The sequence below is a fragment of the Chionomys nivalis genome, chromosome 19 (assembly GCF_950005125.1).
Source record: "Chionomys nivalis chromosome 19, mChiNiv1.1, whole genome shotgun sequence".
Lineage (NCBI taxonomy): Eukaryota > Metazoa > Chordata > Mammalia > Rodentia > Cricetidae > Chionomys > Chionomys nivalis.
The window spans coordinates 50,403,399-50,419,715 of record NC_080104.1 but is presented as its reverse complement, the minus strand read 5'-3'; the positions used below and the strand labels follow the sequence as shown (position 1 = coordinate 50,419,715).

Here is a 16,317-nt window from a genome sequence, read left to right as displayed (position 1 = left end):
CCGTGTCTAAAAAGACAACCACAGTATGGAGAATCTAGGAAAGGATAGTTTCACCCTCACTACAGTGTTGATGAGCGTCAATAGTAAAGGCGAAGGACCTTAACACGGAGATACCCAGAATCGCAGCGATATCATCCTTAACTTGGAGATGATGTCATACTGAGTCACACTGAAGTCAGGCTGGGTATGAGTGTATCCTGTCAGTCGGGAGGCACGCACACATCTCAGTGCAAGGCTGATTTCTGTGTGTCAAATGCGTGTCTCTTGAGAATTTAGACAATGACCTGCAAACCTAACTTAGAAATCTCTCTTTGTTCTTTCTTCTCCTCCCACAGAGTGAAGGCCTACAAAACATGGGTGTCGCCTTTCCCATCCATTCCCACAGCACTGGACACTATGGACCCAGCCTGCCTTACACTATAACAGATTCAGTCATGTCTTCAATAAGTAGGGCCCAAACGCCATGGTTCTACTTTGCGCTTAGCTCAAATAGCCAAGTGCACGTTTCTTTAACGTACCTGGTTCTCGTGTGTCTCTGCTTGGGATTACATCACTGCTAGACAACTGGCACTCAGCAGGAAAATGGGTGAAGGCCTTCTGAGGATGAACTAGGTGTTCCTTTCTGTTCCCTGGCCTCTGTTTCACACACACACACACACACACACACACACACACACACACACACACACGTGGAAATCAAAGAATGATATCTCTCTCCCTTTTTCTTTTCTGGTGCTTTGAGACAGGGTCTTCCTAGGCTGGCCTTGAACTCACAGCACTCCCCACTTTAGCCTTCCCAGGGCTGAGACTAGACGAGTGAAATACCGTACAGCTAAGACTCTCATGTGTATCTTTTCTTCAAAGTTGTAAAAACCAAACATCCAAGCCTGCTTTAGGCATGCAGAGGTCTAGGCCTCTGGGGATGGGGATACGTGCCTGTCATCTCAGCAGTGGAGGCTGAAGCAGGGACACTGTAGACTAAAGACAGCCTGGGCATCGTGGTTATCTGTACATAGCTTGTCCCAAAACACACAGAAAGAAAAGAGCACAGTGTCCTTAGGAAAGAACTGGTGGCGCGTCGTAAGTGGCTTAACACAGCTTTTGAAAGAGAGAAGAGAGCGGGCCGTAACCTGAGTGCCAGACTGTGAGACTGACAGCTGTCATGTCTATCAACCTGAAGACTGCTTCACTTTCAAAAACGTCACTAGCAAATCCTTTCAGTAAGTAGAATAAAGCACAAGTCAAAGTAGGTCAGTCTTGAACTCAGTCTGGAAGGATCAAAGGCATGTCTACAGGACCGTCTTCTGAGGCAACGGCACACCCGTAACAAAAGATGTCTCCTCATGGAAGCCCCTGTGGATCCAGGGAGGAGAGGTGTTTCCCCATGGAACCGTTAATGAACTGTGGACTGAATGGAAGAGATTCCTGACATATAGGAAGTACAGTACGGGTGTGGGGCTGCCTGAGGTGTGTCACCAACGTTACTGTGCAGCACGGTGCACTACAACTTCAGTGCTGCCCACAGACCTCAGAAGTGCTCCTGTCACGATCTGGAACCCAGGCCCCAACCACAGCCACCACACCGGGACAACATCTGAAACGAGCTTGGAGCTGGGATTCAGAGGTGACCTGCTTGTGACAATTCTCGGATCTTTGGTTCATGCAACAACATGGCGTTCCCTTTGTGAGAAGTGAGTGATCCCTTTGGTGGGGACAAAGGCAGAGAGAGGAAGGGCTAGGGGCATGCGCAGAAACGAAAGGCAGCTCCACCATGTCATGTGTTAGCCTGTGTCGTCCTAGCATGTACCTCAATGGTATATACAGGGCAGAGGCCCACCATGAAATAGAGGCTTCACGGTCCAGAGTGCTGAGGACGTGTGGGGACAGTCCCAGAAGTACCTCACACGATAAGGCACTGCCCTGAGGCACATGGACAGCAGCATTTAAGCCTTGCCCTCCAGAGCTGCTCCTGAGGCCCTGCAACAAACAGGGCCTGGTACTCACTGAGCACTGGGCTGCAAGGACACACTAAGGATTAAACATGAGCATGACTGACGGGTATTAAAACCCATGCTGGGTCACCAGGCATACGAGCAGAACTGCAGCATCCAGAATAAATACAAACGCAGGCTAATTCCCTGGAGCAAACTCTTCCCCGGCCCAGGAAGACAAATACAACGTAATAACCACAAAATAAAAAGGCATAATCACAACTCAAGCAGCCACTTGATAACAGATGCCCTCCACCCTGAAGCTAATCTTAAACCTTGGCCCACAGTTAAACATTAACGAGAACATGTATTTATTACATATTGATTTTTATCTCGAGCTGAAAAGAGCTAAGACGGCAAAATGCAATCTGATGCAGGCTCAAGCGGGCTCTTGCGGGTGCTTGCCCATCGTGATGTATTTCCCAGTCTCCCCACTTCCCACACAGACACACCTGCTCACGCTGCTGCCAACCCCACCGGTGCCTCCCTCCTTTGCTCCCACTAAAGAAAGCCTTAGGGATTACTTTCGGTCGCGACAGAAGAAAAGACTGCACCAGACGCGACAACTGTTTCTCTGATGCTGCATTTCTTTCCCTAATACGCTTCATCCACAGCAAAGTGACGATGGCAAAACAGAAAATGGCTGAGCTTGGTGGGGAACGCCTTTAATCCCAGCACTCTGGAGGCAGAGGCAGGTGGCTCTCTGTGAGTTCCAGGCTGCCTTGTCTGCATAGTGAATTCCAGGACAGCCAGAGCTATGTACAAATACCCTATCTCCAAAAAGAAAAAGTAAAATGCACGCTGATGTGTGTGTGCAAACACACAGATATGTGCACACACACAAGTATGATGCATGTTTATGTTTATCTATGCCATAGCCATCATGTTCTCCAAAGACTCTTCTCAGAAAACATTCTTTTTAAAAAAAAAATTTTTTTTTTATTTTGTGTATAACTGTTTTGTCTGCAAGTATGCACAAGCCCCAGGTGTGTACTGATGCCTGCATAGTCAGGAGAGGATCGCATTCCCTGGAGTTACAGTAAGAAGCCACCTTGAGGGTGCTGGGAACTGAATCCAAGAATAGCCAATGTTCTTAACCTCTGAGTCGTCTCTCCAGACCCGACCGAGAAACTTGTTCAGCTGAGTATCTCATTACCCAGACCTCTGTCCTTAGCACTAACGGCTCAATGACAAGCAGCAGTGGTCAGCACAGCTCACGGGGACCTGGATAAGCCAGCTTCCTTCTCTGGTCTCATGAGTGGCATCCCTGAGAAGTGCCACTCACGGCAGAGGGGAAAGGAAAGATGCTAAAACAGAAAGTGTGTTCACAAGCACAGGTGACAGGTAACAGGAAACAGAGAATGAGGAGCCGTGGTTGTGGTGGCATATGCCTTTAATCTCAGCATCCAGGCAGCACAGGCAAGACGACAAGGACTACATAATGAGACCTAGTTTCAAAAAATTTAAAAACAAACAAACAAAAGGACCCAAGGGCAGTTACTACCATCTGTGGAGTAATTACTCAGAAAGTTTTTCTCAATCATAAACATCTGCATATATTTGGGACTAAGGCCTTTAAGTCAGAGAGCAAGACAGACAGAAAAAATGGGGAGTGAATGAATCTAACATTGCTAATCCAAACATCTGAAATCCAATATGAGCCACAATCATTACAGGTATAGTGCCACACAAGGAAAACTCCACATTGCAGCACAGGTTAGATTACAGTCTAAACCAGCTTCACCACAAATGCCATAAAAACTGCCTTCAAACCAGGCGGTGACGGCGCATGCCTTTAATCCCAGCACTCGAGAGGAAGAGGCAGGTGGATCTCTGTGAATTCAGGGACAGCCTGGTCTATAAGAGCTAGTTCCAGGACAGCCAGGACTGTCACACAGAGAAATCCTGTCTCAAAAAAACAAAAACAAGCAAACAATAATAATAATAAAAAAAAACCCATCTTCAGTTTTTACAAAAGTGAGTCCCAAGTCTAGAGATGGGTCCTATCACGCAGACACATCTGTCTAAACAAATACTCCCAGGCTGGAAACACTGCTAGACCTGAGCACTTCAGGTAAGCGGCAGTCACCCTGAACACCACAGAGCCTCAGCTCGTTAGCCTGCTCTAAGATAGTGAAGGACAGGCAGTTCCTAAGTACCCCACGTTTATTTAGGGCTGCCATTCTAGGGTCAGCCCTAGACTGATCACTGCTCAGTTAGGAGTTTCCAGACAGAGGAGCCTAAGACACCCCAGGAGTGACATCTGACACACTAAGTTAGGGACCAAAGCTCAAACAGTGTTACAGTATGGTCCAAGACCCGCACCAGCAAAGCCTGAAGCTTTGACGAACTGAACACGTCACCAGCCTCCAGGTGAGACAGATGCGCAAGGTCTCATCTCTCCGCTGTGGAACTTCCCGGGGTTTTCCAAAGGACTGAAAATCAAAACCTGCAGGTTGGGTGCAAGGAAGGAGACAGAAGCTAAGCCGGCGAGGCACTTCTGTGTGGGTTCTTAATGTTTTATTCTTTAAATAAGAAACGGACTTTTGCAAATTAGTACAGTACTAAGATGGACTCATGCGATTGTAGCAGATTAACCAGTTAATGTGTAACACGTCCTTCAAGAAAACGGTGATAAAAAGATGAAAGGGCCAGTGAGTTTGTTTAGTGAGGGCAGGCGAAGAAGCACACTCGCCCCATGTCTTACAGCCTTTACAGACCCTTCTAACGCCAAGCTTGGGAACTAAAGCACGAAATGTACTTAAAGCGCATTACCGTTTGGTGCGGTGGGAGGGGACCAGACGCCATAGTATTTGGGCAGGTGTTTCCGCAGCTCCAGGAGAACAGCATCGGCACAGTCAGCGGCGTAAACCTGAACAGAGGGGCAGTGCTGGTCAGGTTTCCGTGACCCCTCAGGAACAACAAGTATAACAGACTCGTAATCACCCGGCACGGGTTTGTAATAATAACCAGCTACTTACAGCACGTCGACCTGGTGATCCGCGAAGTCTCCTGGTGATGTCCTACCTGTCAACATCCTTCACCTCTTTGCCACTGTGAGTTGTATATAACTGACGCCAAATTCACAATAATTCTCTGAACACAGGACAGTAAATTCTGGTGTAGGGGGTGAAGGGGCAACTTGGCTAACTTTTTTAGCCAATTATTTTGTATTTTTTACAGATAAATTATTTTTAAGGATTTCATTCATTTAGTGTGTGTGTAGAGGACAACTTAAGAACATCAATTCTTTCCTTCCACTATGTAGATCCCAATCAAATCCAGGTTATCAGACCTAGAGACAAGCTCCCTTACGGGCTGAGCCATCTTGCCAGGCTCATTTGTAACACTTGTCTGGCTTTCTCACTAAATTAAATATTTTACATATCGTCTATTTTATATCTATGAGGCAAGTTTTATTCATTTCAAACTTTGAGAGCCAGTTTTAACATACATCTAAACGACCATGATTTTATGTGTGAGCAAACTACACAGGTTAAAATGAAACTACAGTCAACTTTTAGGAGACATATAAAATAGAATTTCATTGACCAGGAGCTGAACACTTCATAGCTAAGAGTAAGGGGAAAGAAAGTAAATTATTGTCTTTCTACCAGAAACCTACCGAGAAATGCCAACTACTAAGTGAGCGAACCATGTTTCATCCTCGCAGAGCGTGGGTCTCTCACACTCTAACGCCACTCACGGGCGACAGTCACGCACATGCTAACCCGAAGACTGGAGCACAGAGCTCTAGGTCCATCTTCTAGCCCAGGATCTTGTCGTGCCTGCTGGGGAATCCATCCCTTACAGGGTGAGCAGTGACCCAACCCCAGTGCCCCAGATGTGGACACATCTGGAGACGGCACGGTTCGTCATGCTGAGGGTGTTTTCAGGAAGCATGCTAGGACACAAATCCACAGAGGAAGGGCTGAGGAGACAGCCCATGGACAGGAAAGGGAGAGGCCTTTGAGAAAAATGCCTGACCAGGAGGCCGAGTGTGAAAAACTTTACTTCTCTATTTCAAGCCAAACAATAACTTGTGTTATTTGTTGCAACTGCCCTAGCCAGTGAGCACACCACCTAACTGCCCCCTCCTTGTGTTGGGTGTGCACGACACGGAAGGCTAGGGTCAGAGACAACACAGGACAGAATAGTGGGTAACAACGGAGGGAAAAGGAGCTCCCAGTGGGGTGGAGAGAGGCACCTTCCTGCTCTCTGAATCAGGACGAGGAGAATCAATACAAGCCCAAACATCACCAATTATAGTTGGGTGTGGGGGTGCACACCTGTAATCGCAGTACTTGGGAAACTGAGGAAGACTGCAGCAAGTCGGAGGCCGCCCTGAGCTTCCTAGTAAATTACTACACTATGCAATGAGACCCCTTTTCAAAAGAGCAACCAGAGAAAGCACAGATATAAGCTGGGTCTCAGTGACGTTCATGACTTTGTGTTTAAAAGAACACTACCAAGACAGTGAAGAGACAGCTACAAAATGGCAGGGGACGCCTACAAGCGGGCGTTTGGCCAGGGGCTTATATCCACTGTACTACTGTAAGGATGGAATTGAACTTTTCACACACACTTCAACTGCAAAATGGGGGAAATATCTGAGCAAGCGTCACCCAAGGAAAAACACACAGACGCCAGCAAGCACATGGAGGAAAATGTGGATCTGTGGCTGATGGGCAGGGAAGGGGGAGCCATGTGGTTAAAATGTTTTGAAGTTAAGAAATAATTGGTGGTCATGGAACACTGTGAACACACTAAAAATATTCTGCATCATATGATGAATTATGTATCAGGAATGAGTCCTTCTCCCACAGCGCAGAGAAACACTGAAGACTCGAAGAGGCAGGGCAACGGTGGCACACAGCACTAGAAAGGCTGAGGCACAGGCACCGAGAGTCCTCAGCCAGCCTGTGATACACTGAGACCCTGCCTCACAAGGCACAACAAACAAGTCGCTAAGAAGCTGCAATAAAAGCACCAACTTAGCATTTCTGAGAGAGACAAACTCTCTGTTACGTGTTTTTCAGATCGTAGGTCACGACCAGTTGATTGAAATCAACTCAGTGACTCAGAATAAGAATCTTTAGGATGTGAAACAACAGAAAATACCAGGCTGCAGCAGAAACCCTGGGAGATAAACCGTTTCCACAAAGCACGAAGCTTGTCTGTTACGCAGGGACCCGGGGCATGCTGTCAAACACGTTTCTCACTCTGAGTCACTGCAGAACACTGAAGAGCATCTTGCACCACTTACCATGGTATAAAATTCCAGCTCTCGGGGGCCTCGCGGCGGTGGCTGTAGCTGTTTCAGAACGGTACCGTCTGGGTGTTGGAGTATGCCTGCGCAACAGAAATCAGGCGACGGTCAATGCTTTGCTTATGGTGCCCTGCTTCACAGGGAACATAGGCCTTCATAAATGGAAGGTTTCCTGTTACTTGTTGCAGAAGTTTTAACAGTCAACCAACATTTTCAAACTTGTTACAAAGAGAGACCTGCGCACATTTAAGCTTTATTATCTTCCATTCTTTTCCCTTACTGAGAGTCTCTCACGGCCCCTGGATTTTCTAGAAACTTCTCAGTAATAGATTTTCTATGATATGTTATGATTAAATAAAAGAAAACAAAAGCAGTAACACAAATCCAGCCCATTTTTATAAACAAGGAAAAATGTGTGTTTACAGTAGCCATATACGAATTTCATATTTGGCAATGTTTTATAATCCTCTCATCTTCCCAGCTCAGACGTACTGTGCACAGCTGTGCAAAGTCCCAGGCTGAAGCAGCCAGAGATGCCTTTTTATAATCTGTCCGTGCAACATCAGAGTCTTTTTCCAAGTGACAGCGAGAACACAGCACACGCAAGTTTGCACAGGGCCACGCACAGTGAAAAGTGTGACTTTAAATCTTTCTGTTGGCGCCGCTTGGTGGAAGACTCGGTGGATATGGGCACTTGCTGCCAAACCTAAGGACCTGAGTACAATCCCTGTAAACCACGTGATGGAAGAAAGAACATTCCATGAGTTATCCGCTGACCTCCAACGGGCACCTTCCCATCTCCTACCACCACCAAATAAATAAATGTAAAAAGAAAACATTAAATATTTCTATCATTTAGGAAGAGGAACCACACGTAACATGTTAAAGAATGAAAGATGTATTAACTTCACATAATATGAACAAAAAGCCTATTCTATAAAAACAAACACTGGGCATGGTGATCCCCCACTCCCAAAGCAAGAGAGGAAGGTCAGGAGTGAAAGGTCAACCTGAGAGATTCAGTGAGACCATGTCTCGATAAACAATTTTGTCAAAAGACAACAGATAAGAACCAGTGAAATCAAAAGTGGCTGTTCCAGAAAACGGATAAGCACCTGGCTGAACAGATCATGGAAAAAGAAGGAAACATATCATTATTAGAAAATAAATGAACAGTCAGTGGAGAAGGAGAGATTCACGAGGGTCCCATCAGCAAATTCTTTTAAATGCCCTTTGTTAAAACTGACAAAGGAAGAAACAAATCTAGGGGCCAGGGCTGAGACAGGGGCTGCTGAGAAAGAGATGTCCCTGCATTGCACTGAAAACATGTGGACCTGGGTTCAGTCTTCAGCATTGCAAGAGTGGGTGGTGCTGTAGGAAGCCATCCAAACGCAGCCAAAATGGCCTCCTAGTGACTGTTCCCAACACAACAAAATCAAACAAACAAATATAGCAATTGTAATCTCATCAAATTTCTCAGGAAATAAGATAGTATCTTTCTCAGCTTTTTTTGTTTGTTTGTTTTGAGGTCGGTCTGAGAGGGTTATGATGAGAGGCTGTTTAGCTCAGAATGACTTAGAATGTAATATCCATCCCATGCCGGCCTTGATCCTCCCGCCGCAGCCTCCCAAATGCTATTATTCTCTATAGTCTAGTCTCTGTATCAGCAGTTCTCAACCTGTGGGTCCCAAGCCCTTGGGGGGGCTGCATACCAGATATCTCGCATATCAGATACTTACATCCCAATTCATAACAGTAGCAAAATTATAGCTATGAAGTAGTAACGAAATAATTTTATGGTTGGGGTCACCACAACATGAGGAACCGTAGTAAAGGGTCGCAGCATTAGGAAGGTTGAGAAACAGTGCTGTATATGAAATAGTGTAAATGTGATTTCTAAAAGCTCCAGCAAAGATGGCTTAAAAAAAAAAAAAAAAAAAAGCATAGACTATAATCTCAAACAAACACCACCACAAGGGCAGGGAATAGCTCCACAGGTATGGAGACTGCCTAGCTGCCAGAGTCTCTGAGTCCAGTCCCCAGCATTGTATAAATTAGGCGTGGTGGCACAGGCTTTTTAATCCCAGTTGAAGAAACTGGGAAACAAGAGTATCAGGAGTTAAAGGTCACCTGCCTACATAATGCGTTCAAAGCCAGCCTGGGTTACAGGACATTCCACCTTTTTTTTTTTTTAAATCATGGGTATGAATATAGTGCTTGCTTTTCTTTTCTTTTCTTTTAGACGTTTTTTGGATTTTTCGAGACAGGGTTTCTCTGTAGCTTTTTGGTTCCTGTCCTGGAACTAGCTCTTGTAGACCAACCAGGCTGGCCTCGAACTCACAGAGATCCGCCTGCCTCTGCCTCCCGAGTGCTGGGATTAAAGGCGTGCGCCATCACCGCCCGGCTTCTTTTAGACTTTTTATGTATATAAGTGCTCTATATGTATACCTGCACACTAGGTTGTGAGCCACCATGTGGGTGCTGGGAATTGAACTCAGGACCTCAGGAAGAGCAGCCAGTGCTCTTAACCGCTGAGCCATCACTCCAGCCCCGACATTCCATCTTTAAAAAGTAAATAACCATATTGCAAACATTTAAAAAAAAAAAAAAAAAAAGGTAAAGGGCTGGAGAGATGGCTTCCAAAGGTCCTGAGTTCAATTCCCAGCAACCACATGGTGGCTCATAACCATCTGTACTGAGGTCTGGTGCCCTCTTCTGGCCTTCAGGCATACACGCAGAAAGAATATTGTATACATAATAAATAAATATTTAAAAAAAATAAAATAAATTAAAAAAATGGTAAAGGTACCAGAGAAATGGCTCAGTAGTTAAGAGCACTTGCTACTCTCCCAGAAAACTGCGGTTCTATTCCCAGTACCCACATCATGACTCACAACAGTCTGCAATTCCAGTCCCAGGGGATGTGGAAACCCTCTTCTAGTCTCCATGGGCCCAAGAGGTATACAAGTGGTACACAGACAAAGTGGGTGGGGGGACCTCATAAAAATAAAATGAAAAATAAACAATGGTAAAAGCCAAAAGCCAGGAGCAGTGCCTTATGCACATGTGAGCTCTAGGCTAACCCAGACACACAGGAGCTCCAGGTCATCCTAAGCTACAGGGTGAGACCCTGTTTTTAAAAAAAAAAAAAAAAAAAAGAAACAAAAAACAGGTAACATTAATACAGCAAAAATATATATATGAGAACAATTTTCCAGCAACACTGTTTACTTACAATTTCAAAATGAGTAAACACAATAATGCTTTGAGAAAATAGGAGACAAAGCCCCAAGATGCTGAGCTCAAAATACAGGCCCAGGCCCACCCAGGGAGAGGCTGCTAATGCTCGTGCATGGGCGGGGCCCTGCCAACAGTTCCCAGGGCGTGCATTCATGCACACACATGTATGCAGGTAAACACACAGAACCCCATACATGAAGTATGAGGCTGTGGGTCTCTTCCTTCAGGCTGCTCAAAGGACAAGCAGAACCACGCACAAGCACTGAGCACACCTGGAATCCAGGTTGGAAAGGACGCTCATCTCTGAAAGACAGACAGTTCTTTCCCAGTTCCGGGCCAGCAAGAGGGAAGACACAAAACAAGCATGCATCATCTTTTTTATGCCAGAAGCAGAGAAGACACTTTAAAATTAAAAACAGGAAATGTCAAAGAGACAGGGGAGTAAGCCTCCAGAAGCTGCCACTGTCCAAATTTAGGAGAGTGGCATTTTGGTGATGATTAAAAGTAGCAGCAGCAATATGGGTAATATCCGCTGACTGAATCTTGAGACATCCTAGTACAACCTAAAAAGAATGCACGGGGAGAAAAGCGGGTCCCCAGCGCACAACGCCAACTACTGGAGAAACCCAGGAGTGTTTCCTGGTGTGGCCTTCCAAGTGACAGAAACAGGAGCTTGGCAGTTCTCAAGTAGATGCTACCAGCATTACTTAAGCAAGGAAAGGGGTGTATGACACTCAATATTCCTCCCACGCTACTTGATTACAATGGCAAAAAAGGGCAATTCCATGGTGGAAATACCAACAGTCAGCGCTTAGCCACGTGAACGAAGTTACGGTGATGGCACCGCCACCGATCACCTGTGCCATATGATCCGAGAACACTGGAGCACACACGTCAGAACTGCAATCTGTCTCTGACCCGAATCATAATGAAACAATCAGACACTTTAAAAGTATGTGAAAATCTCACACCTCAGATGCTGCCAACAGGTCACGTTTGGTGTGGTGGTGCATACCTAAAATCCTGAACTTGGGAGGTGAAGGCAGGAGGATAAATCTAAGGTCATCTTCTGCCACACAGTGAGATCCAGGCCAGGTTGGCCTACAGAAGATTCTGCTTCAATAAGTATTTAAATAAATACATTTTAAAAAATAAAATAAACTGTGAGGGGGGTTGCTCAATGGATAAAGCATTCACGGTGCACGTGAGGGCCCAGGTTTAGATGCCTTGAACCCACATACAACCAAGAAAGCATGGTTGCTGCCAACTGGGAGGCAAAGCCAACAGAGGCCTATGCAAGCTGGCTAACCCAAGTAGAGTCACTGAGCTCCAGGTTTAGCGTGAGGCCCTACCTTAATAAATACAGTAGTCATAGAGGAAGACAAATGATATCAACTTCAGGTCTCCACAAGCCTGCACCACACACACGCACGCACACAAATGTAGATGCACATACACCACACATACATGCAAATAAAACGTAGGCTGGGAAGAGGACTCAGTCAGTAAAATGCTTGCTGGGCCATCATGAGGATTTGAATGCTGACCACACACACACACACACCAAGCAGCGCCCACATAAAACACTATACATGCTTCCCACAAGGGTCTGCTGGCCAATAGTCTAGAGTCCAAGGTCCTGGCTCCGTGAGTGACCTGTCCTCAGCTAGACTGTAAGACATCACATACCCTCGCCGCAGGACACAGAGAAATCGAGATGGAAATGGGCTAGAACCTCCTCTTTCCCGGCCAGCCCTCAGCGGAGCCAGGAGGTGCCAGGCAGGCTGCCATGGAGAACTGCCCACCACAATCTAACTCGGTGGTAGGCCTCTGTGTGGAACAACACTGACTGGTCAGACAGATGTGCCAAGTCTGGGGTGAAAGTCATCAACTACTTGTTTGCTCAGTGCATTGAAGGCCTTCTCCAAGGAGGGAATTAATTCCTGGTACTCTTAGCTCAGGCTGGGGAGTCCATAGTCCTCTAGGGCAGTTATTAACATTGTTTTACTAATAGAGATGATGTCCCCCCACACTGCCCCCTAAATAAAATGTAGGTTTATGCCCACAGGGGAGGGATGAATGCAAGACTGACAAAGACACTCTCACCAGAAACCTCTGGCTGCCCCACACATGAACATGTACCTACCCCTCCCCCCCACACACACACACAAGTAAATAAAATCAATTCAGGGTCAAAAACATATAGGCTGGGCATGTAACTCCATGGTAGAGTGTGTGCTTAGTTCAAAAGATTCTAGGTTCAATTCTCCAGCACAACCAAAAAAAAAAAAAAAAAAAGCTGCTCCAAATGACAGAGCACCAACACCAGTGATAACTGAATGGACTCCCTTGTGTTAGAGAACAGAACAATACCATGAAGGGCTCACCACACAAGCTCCTGCCTCAGAACCGCCTCTGAAGCCACACGCCACATTGATGTCAGGTTTCATTGTGCTGACAGCAACTGCCAAACACTATATTCTGAATTGCATTGTGTTATCCTGTGTAGGCAAGAAAAATATCATATTTCTAGGAGATACATAATTATTAAAACAAAGGGTCATTATATACTTTATTCTTTTTTAGAAGATTTTATTTAATTTTATTTTATATGCATTGGTGTTTTGTCCGCATTCATGTCTGCGTGAGGGTGTTATATTCCCTGGGACCATAGTTCCAGACAGTTGTGAGCTGTCACGTGGGTGCTGGGAATTGAACCTGGCTCCTTTGGAACAGCAATTAGTACTCTTACCCACCGACCCATCTCTCCAACCCCAATACACTTTATTCTTAAACAGTTCTACAAACCATCACCTGCATGCGTGGTGCCATCGTAGTGACACATCGTAGTAAGCCACAGCTGGCTTACTGTCATTCTGGCAATGTTTTATATATTTGAAAGTCTTCCCTCAAAAAAGTTTGTTAAAAAGTCAGAACAATTTAAGAGTACCATTAAATAGTTTGGGAAGCCTAGAGAACTCTGTGTATGACCTCTCTCTGATGAACACTGGCACTCACTTGCAGAAACTAGAGAAGGAAAGTAAGGCAGAAAGAAAGTGCCACATGGTTGAGCTCTGGAGGGCTCAAGGTGGTATCGAAATCAAATCAATTGCTCCTGAGCAATCTGTGATGTGAGAAAGCATTGCCAAATGGGACTTCGTCAGGTTGCTTAGGAAAAGTAAGGAGGGGCTGAAAATCTACACCTGGCCACGAAAAGCCAGAAAATTGCAAGATAGCCCTGAAATAGAAAGTAGGGTGCTTACTCAGTTATCCTGATGCCTACTCCCCAGCACTGAGTAGTGAGCCAGAGTAGACCCAAGAGACCAGCTGAATAAACTGTGGTCTGCACACACCCCGGGGCACCAAGAGCTACGAAGGAAAAAAAAAGGCTGTGTCTGCTGGTAGACAGCATACTGATTTCTAGGTGATGGTGTGAACATTTAAAGCCACCTGCAGAAAATTATCAACAGCACAACACCCTATGTGTCAGGCAGAGGAGAGAAAAGTGTTATTAAAGAGACTCAGAAAGGATGCATAGGAAAATATCTAAATATGTTACCTACGAAGAGTGCTCAGGAACGCGGTAGAGGATTAGCTCTGGAATTTGCTCTTGTAGACCAGCTGGCCTCCAACTCACAGAGAGCTGCCTGCTTCTGCCTCCCTAGTGTTGAGATCTAACGGTGTGCACCAGATCACCCGACCCTTTCTAGCTATGGTTTTGACCTTTGCAACAAAATAGGAATGGGGAAACTAATTCAAGAAGAAACAAACAAAACCAAGTAGAGTGCTAATAAATATTGCTATAAAAGGGAGGGGAAAGAAATGACAATTAAAAATTCTAATCCCCCCAAAAACCCTTTGAGCATTTTCTAATCTTATAATCCCTGTGTAGGAATCCTTACCATAGGTCTGGAGAGATGAGTTAAAGATTAGAGCACTGACTACTTGTACAAGGTACACAGGTTCAGTTCCCAGCACCTACATCAAGTGATTCACAATCACCCGTAACTCCAGTGACAGGAGACTAATGCCCTCTCGTTTACACAGGTACCGCACAAATGTGGTGGATCTAAACTCATGCAGGCACAAACACATACACATAAATATAACAAATAAACCATAAACTAAAAAAAAAAAAATCTGACCTTGAATTACTTATTATAGGTTTGTTTTCTGTTGAAATCTTGGTATAAAAATTCTAAAAATTATATCAATACACAACAGAACAAATAGACTGGAACACTGGGAGTCAGGGTTCTCACTGGGGAAGAGGAGAGAGGCAAATTGAGAGTCCAGAAAAGGAAGGCCCCCGGTAGTTATGCAGTTGTGACTTCTAAAATATCTACACGCATTAGCTGCATCCACAAAGGGCCTGCCAGCAATGACACCCCAATACCAACACCCCTAACACCCAAGTCTTCGATTCCAAGGGTCACTTCCTGGGTCAGGAGAGTGGCCCTGTGGCCCTGAGTTCAATCAAGGAACTGGAGGAGGAGGAGGAGAAAACAGAAACAGCATTTCCCACTAAAAAGGGAACCAGGGCGCCTTGAACAAAAGGCTAATTCTACAGCTAGGGAGGGCCGATGTCATTCTACAGTAGCTTGGGACAGAAAGAAAGTCCCAATGGCCAAGGAAAAACTAGTTCTGTGGTTGGGTCTGACGGAGTCCCGATGGGTCATAAATAACAATGTACAAGCGGAGGAGTAAAGGAGTGATTTCTTAGAACTGCGATTGTTAACGACAGTGGGAGAACTAAGGGAAAGCGCAGTTTCACAGCCGTCTGCTTCAAACCAGAAGCATCACTAGACATCAAAATCTAGGAGTGAGGTCTGACGATGGTCCAGATACCCACACGGCCTTCAAGTGTCTATCACAGACGACTTACCCATCATTCCAAGGGTAGAAATACTAACTACGGGGTGAGAAGTCGGACCATCCCAGATGATCAAAATTAACCACTAATAAAGGTCAGACCGTTATCGTGGGTCTCCAGATGAGCATTCTGCCCCAGTCAGAAATTTACACCACTCTATGGAACCTTCGTAAACTCAAGACGGGACAGCATTTCCTGAAAGGCGTAACATGTATTCTTCAGTGTCAACAGCATTCAAGAGGAAGGGTGAGGCTGTGCAGCAAACACGGCCGACATAACCGAATGCCTGTGGTAAGGGTGGAGGGCTGCTGTCCTCTGAAGCACGGGTGGGATAAATCATTTTACTCAAACTTGTCTAAATGAGGATGAGGATTGTAACAACGGAGCTGTATCGGTTAAATCCCCACATGCCATAAATAGACCCCGGCTGCAGAAGAGAATATGGATGTTCTTAGGGAATCCACGCAGAACTGTCACTATAGAAATGGCAGGACATATGCAACCTACTTACGGAAAAGTTCAGGGGGAAAAAAAGTCTCGTGCGAGGAGCTGAGAACACAGACTGGGCAACATGCCTCCCTTCCTCTCTCTGCTGTTCCTGCAGCTCTCTTGAAAGCTTTACAGAGCTTTGTGCTAACTTCAGAACAAGAGGACCAATAATGCTGAATATCTGTGAAGGTTCCTACCAGGGGGTGTCAGCTTAACCCTCATTGCCCCTACCAGCTGCCTCACTTCTGCATACTAAGTTTGGTCAAGGCACCAGTTCCGGCTCTAAGTGAAACTAGTGGTATGTGATAAGACACTAAAGCATTAAAGAGGTCGTAAACAAACATTTGAGAACTCTGGGGATCTACATTGACATAGCTGTTGCATTTCGGTACAACCATGTGTGAGGTGAGCTATGATGTCCAGGAATGTCTAATACATCTTCTGTTACAGCAAAC

General features: G+C 45.5%; 1 protein-coding gene across 2 annotated transcripts in view; it reads right to left on the bottom strand.

Annotated features, from left to right (window-relative positions):
* Positions 1-16,317, bottom strand: part of Ipmk (inositol polyphosphate multikinase) — a 35,098-nt gene that overhangs the window by 13,119 nt on the left and 5,662 nt on the right. The window contains exons 2-3 of one of the 2 annotated variants that reach the window (XM_057751646.1): positions 7,258-7,343; positions 4,767-4,863 (exon numbers count right to left, since the gene is read on the bottom strand). The exons of the other annotated variant lie outside the window; for it this stretch is intronic. Coding sequence (XP_057607629.1) covers positions 4,767-4,863; positions 7,258-7,343 — 183 coding nt within the window. The remainder of the gene's footprint in view (positions 1-4,766; positions 4,864-7,257; positions 7,344-16,317) is intronic. 2 annotated transcript variants of the gene reach the window in all.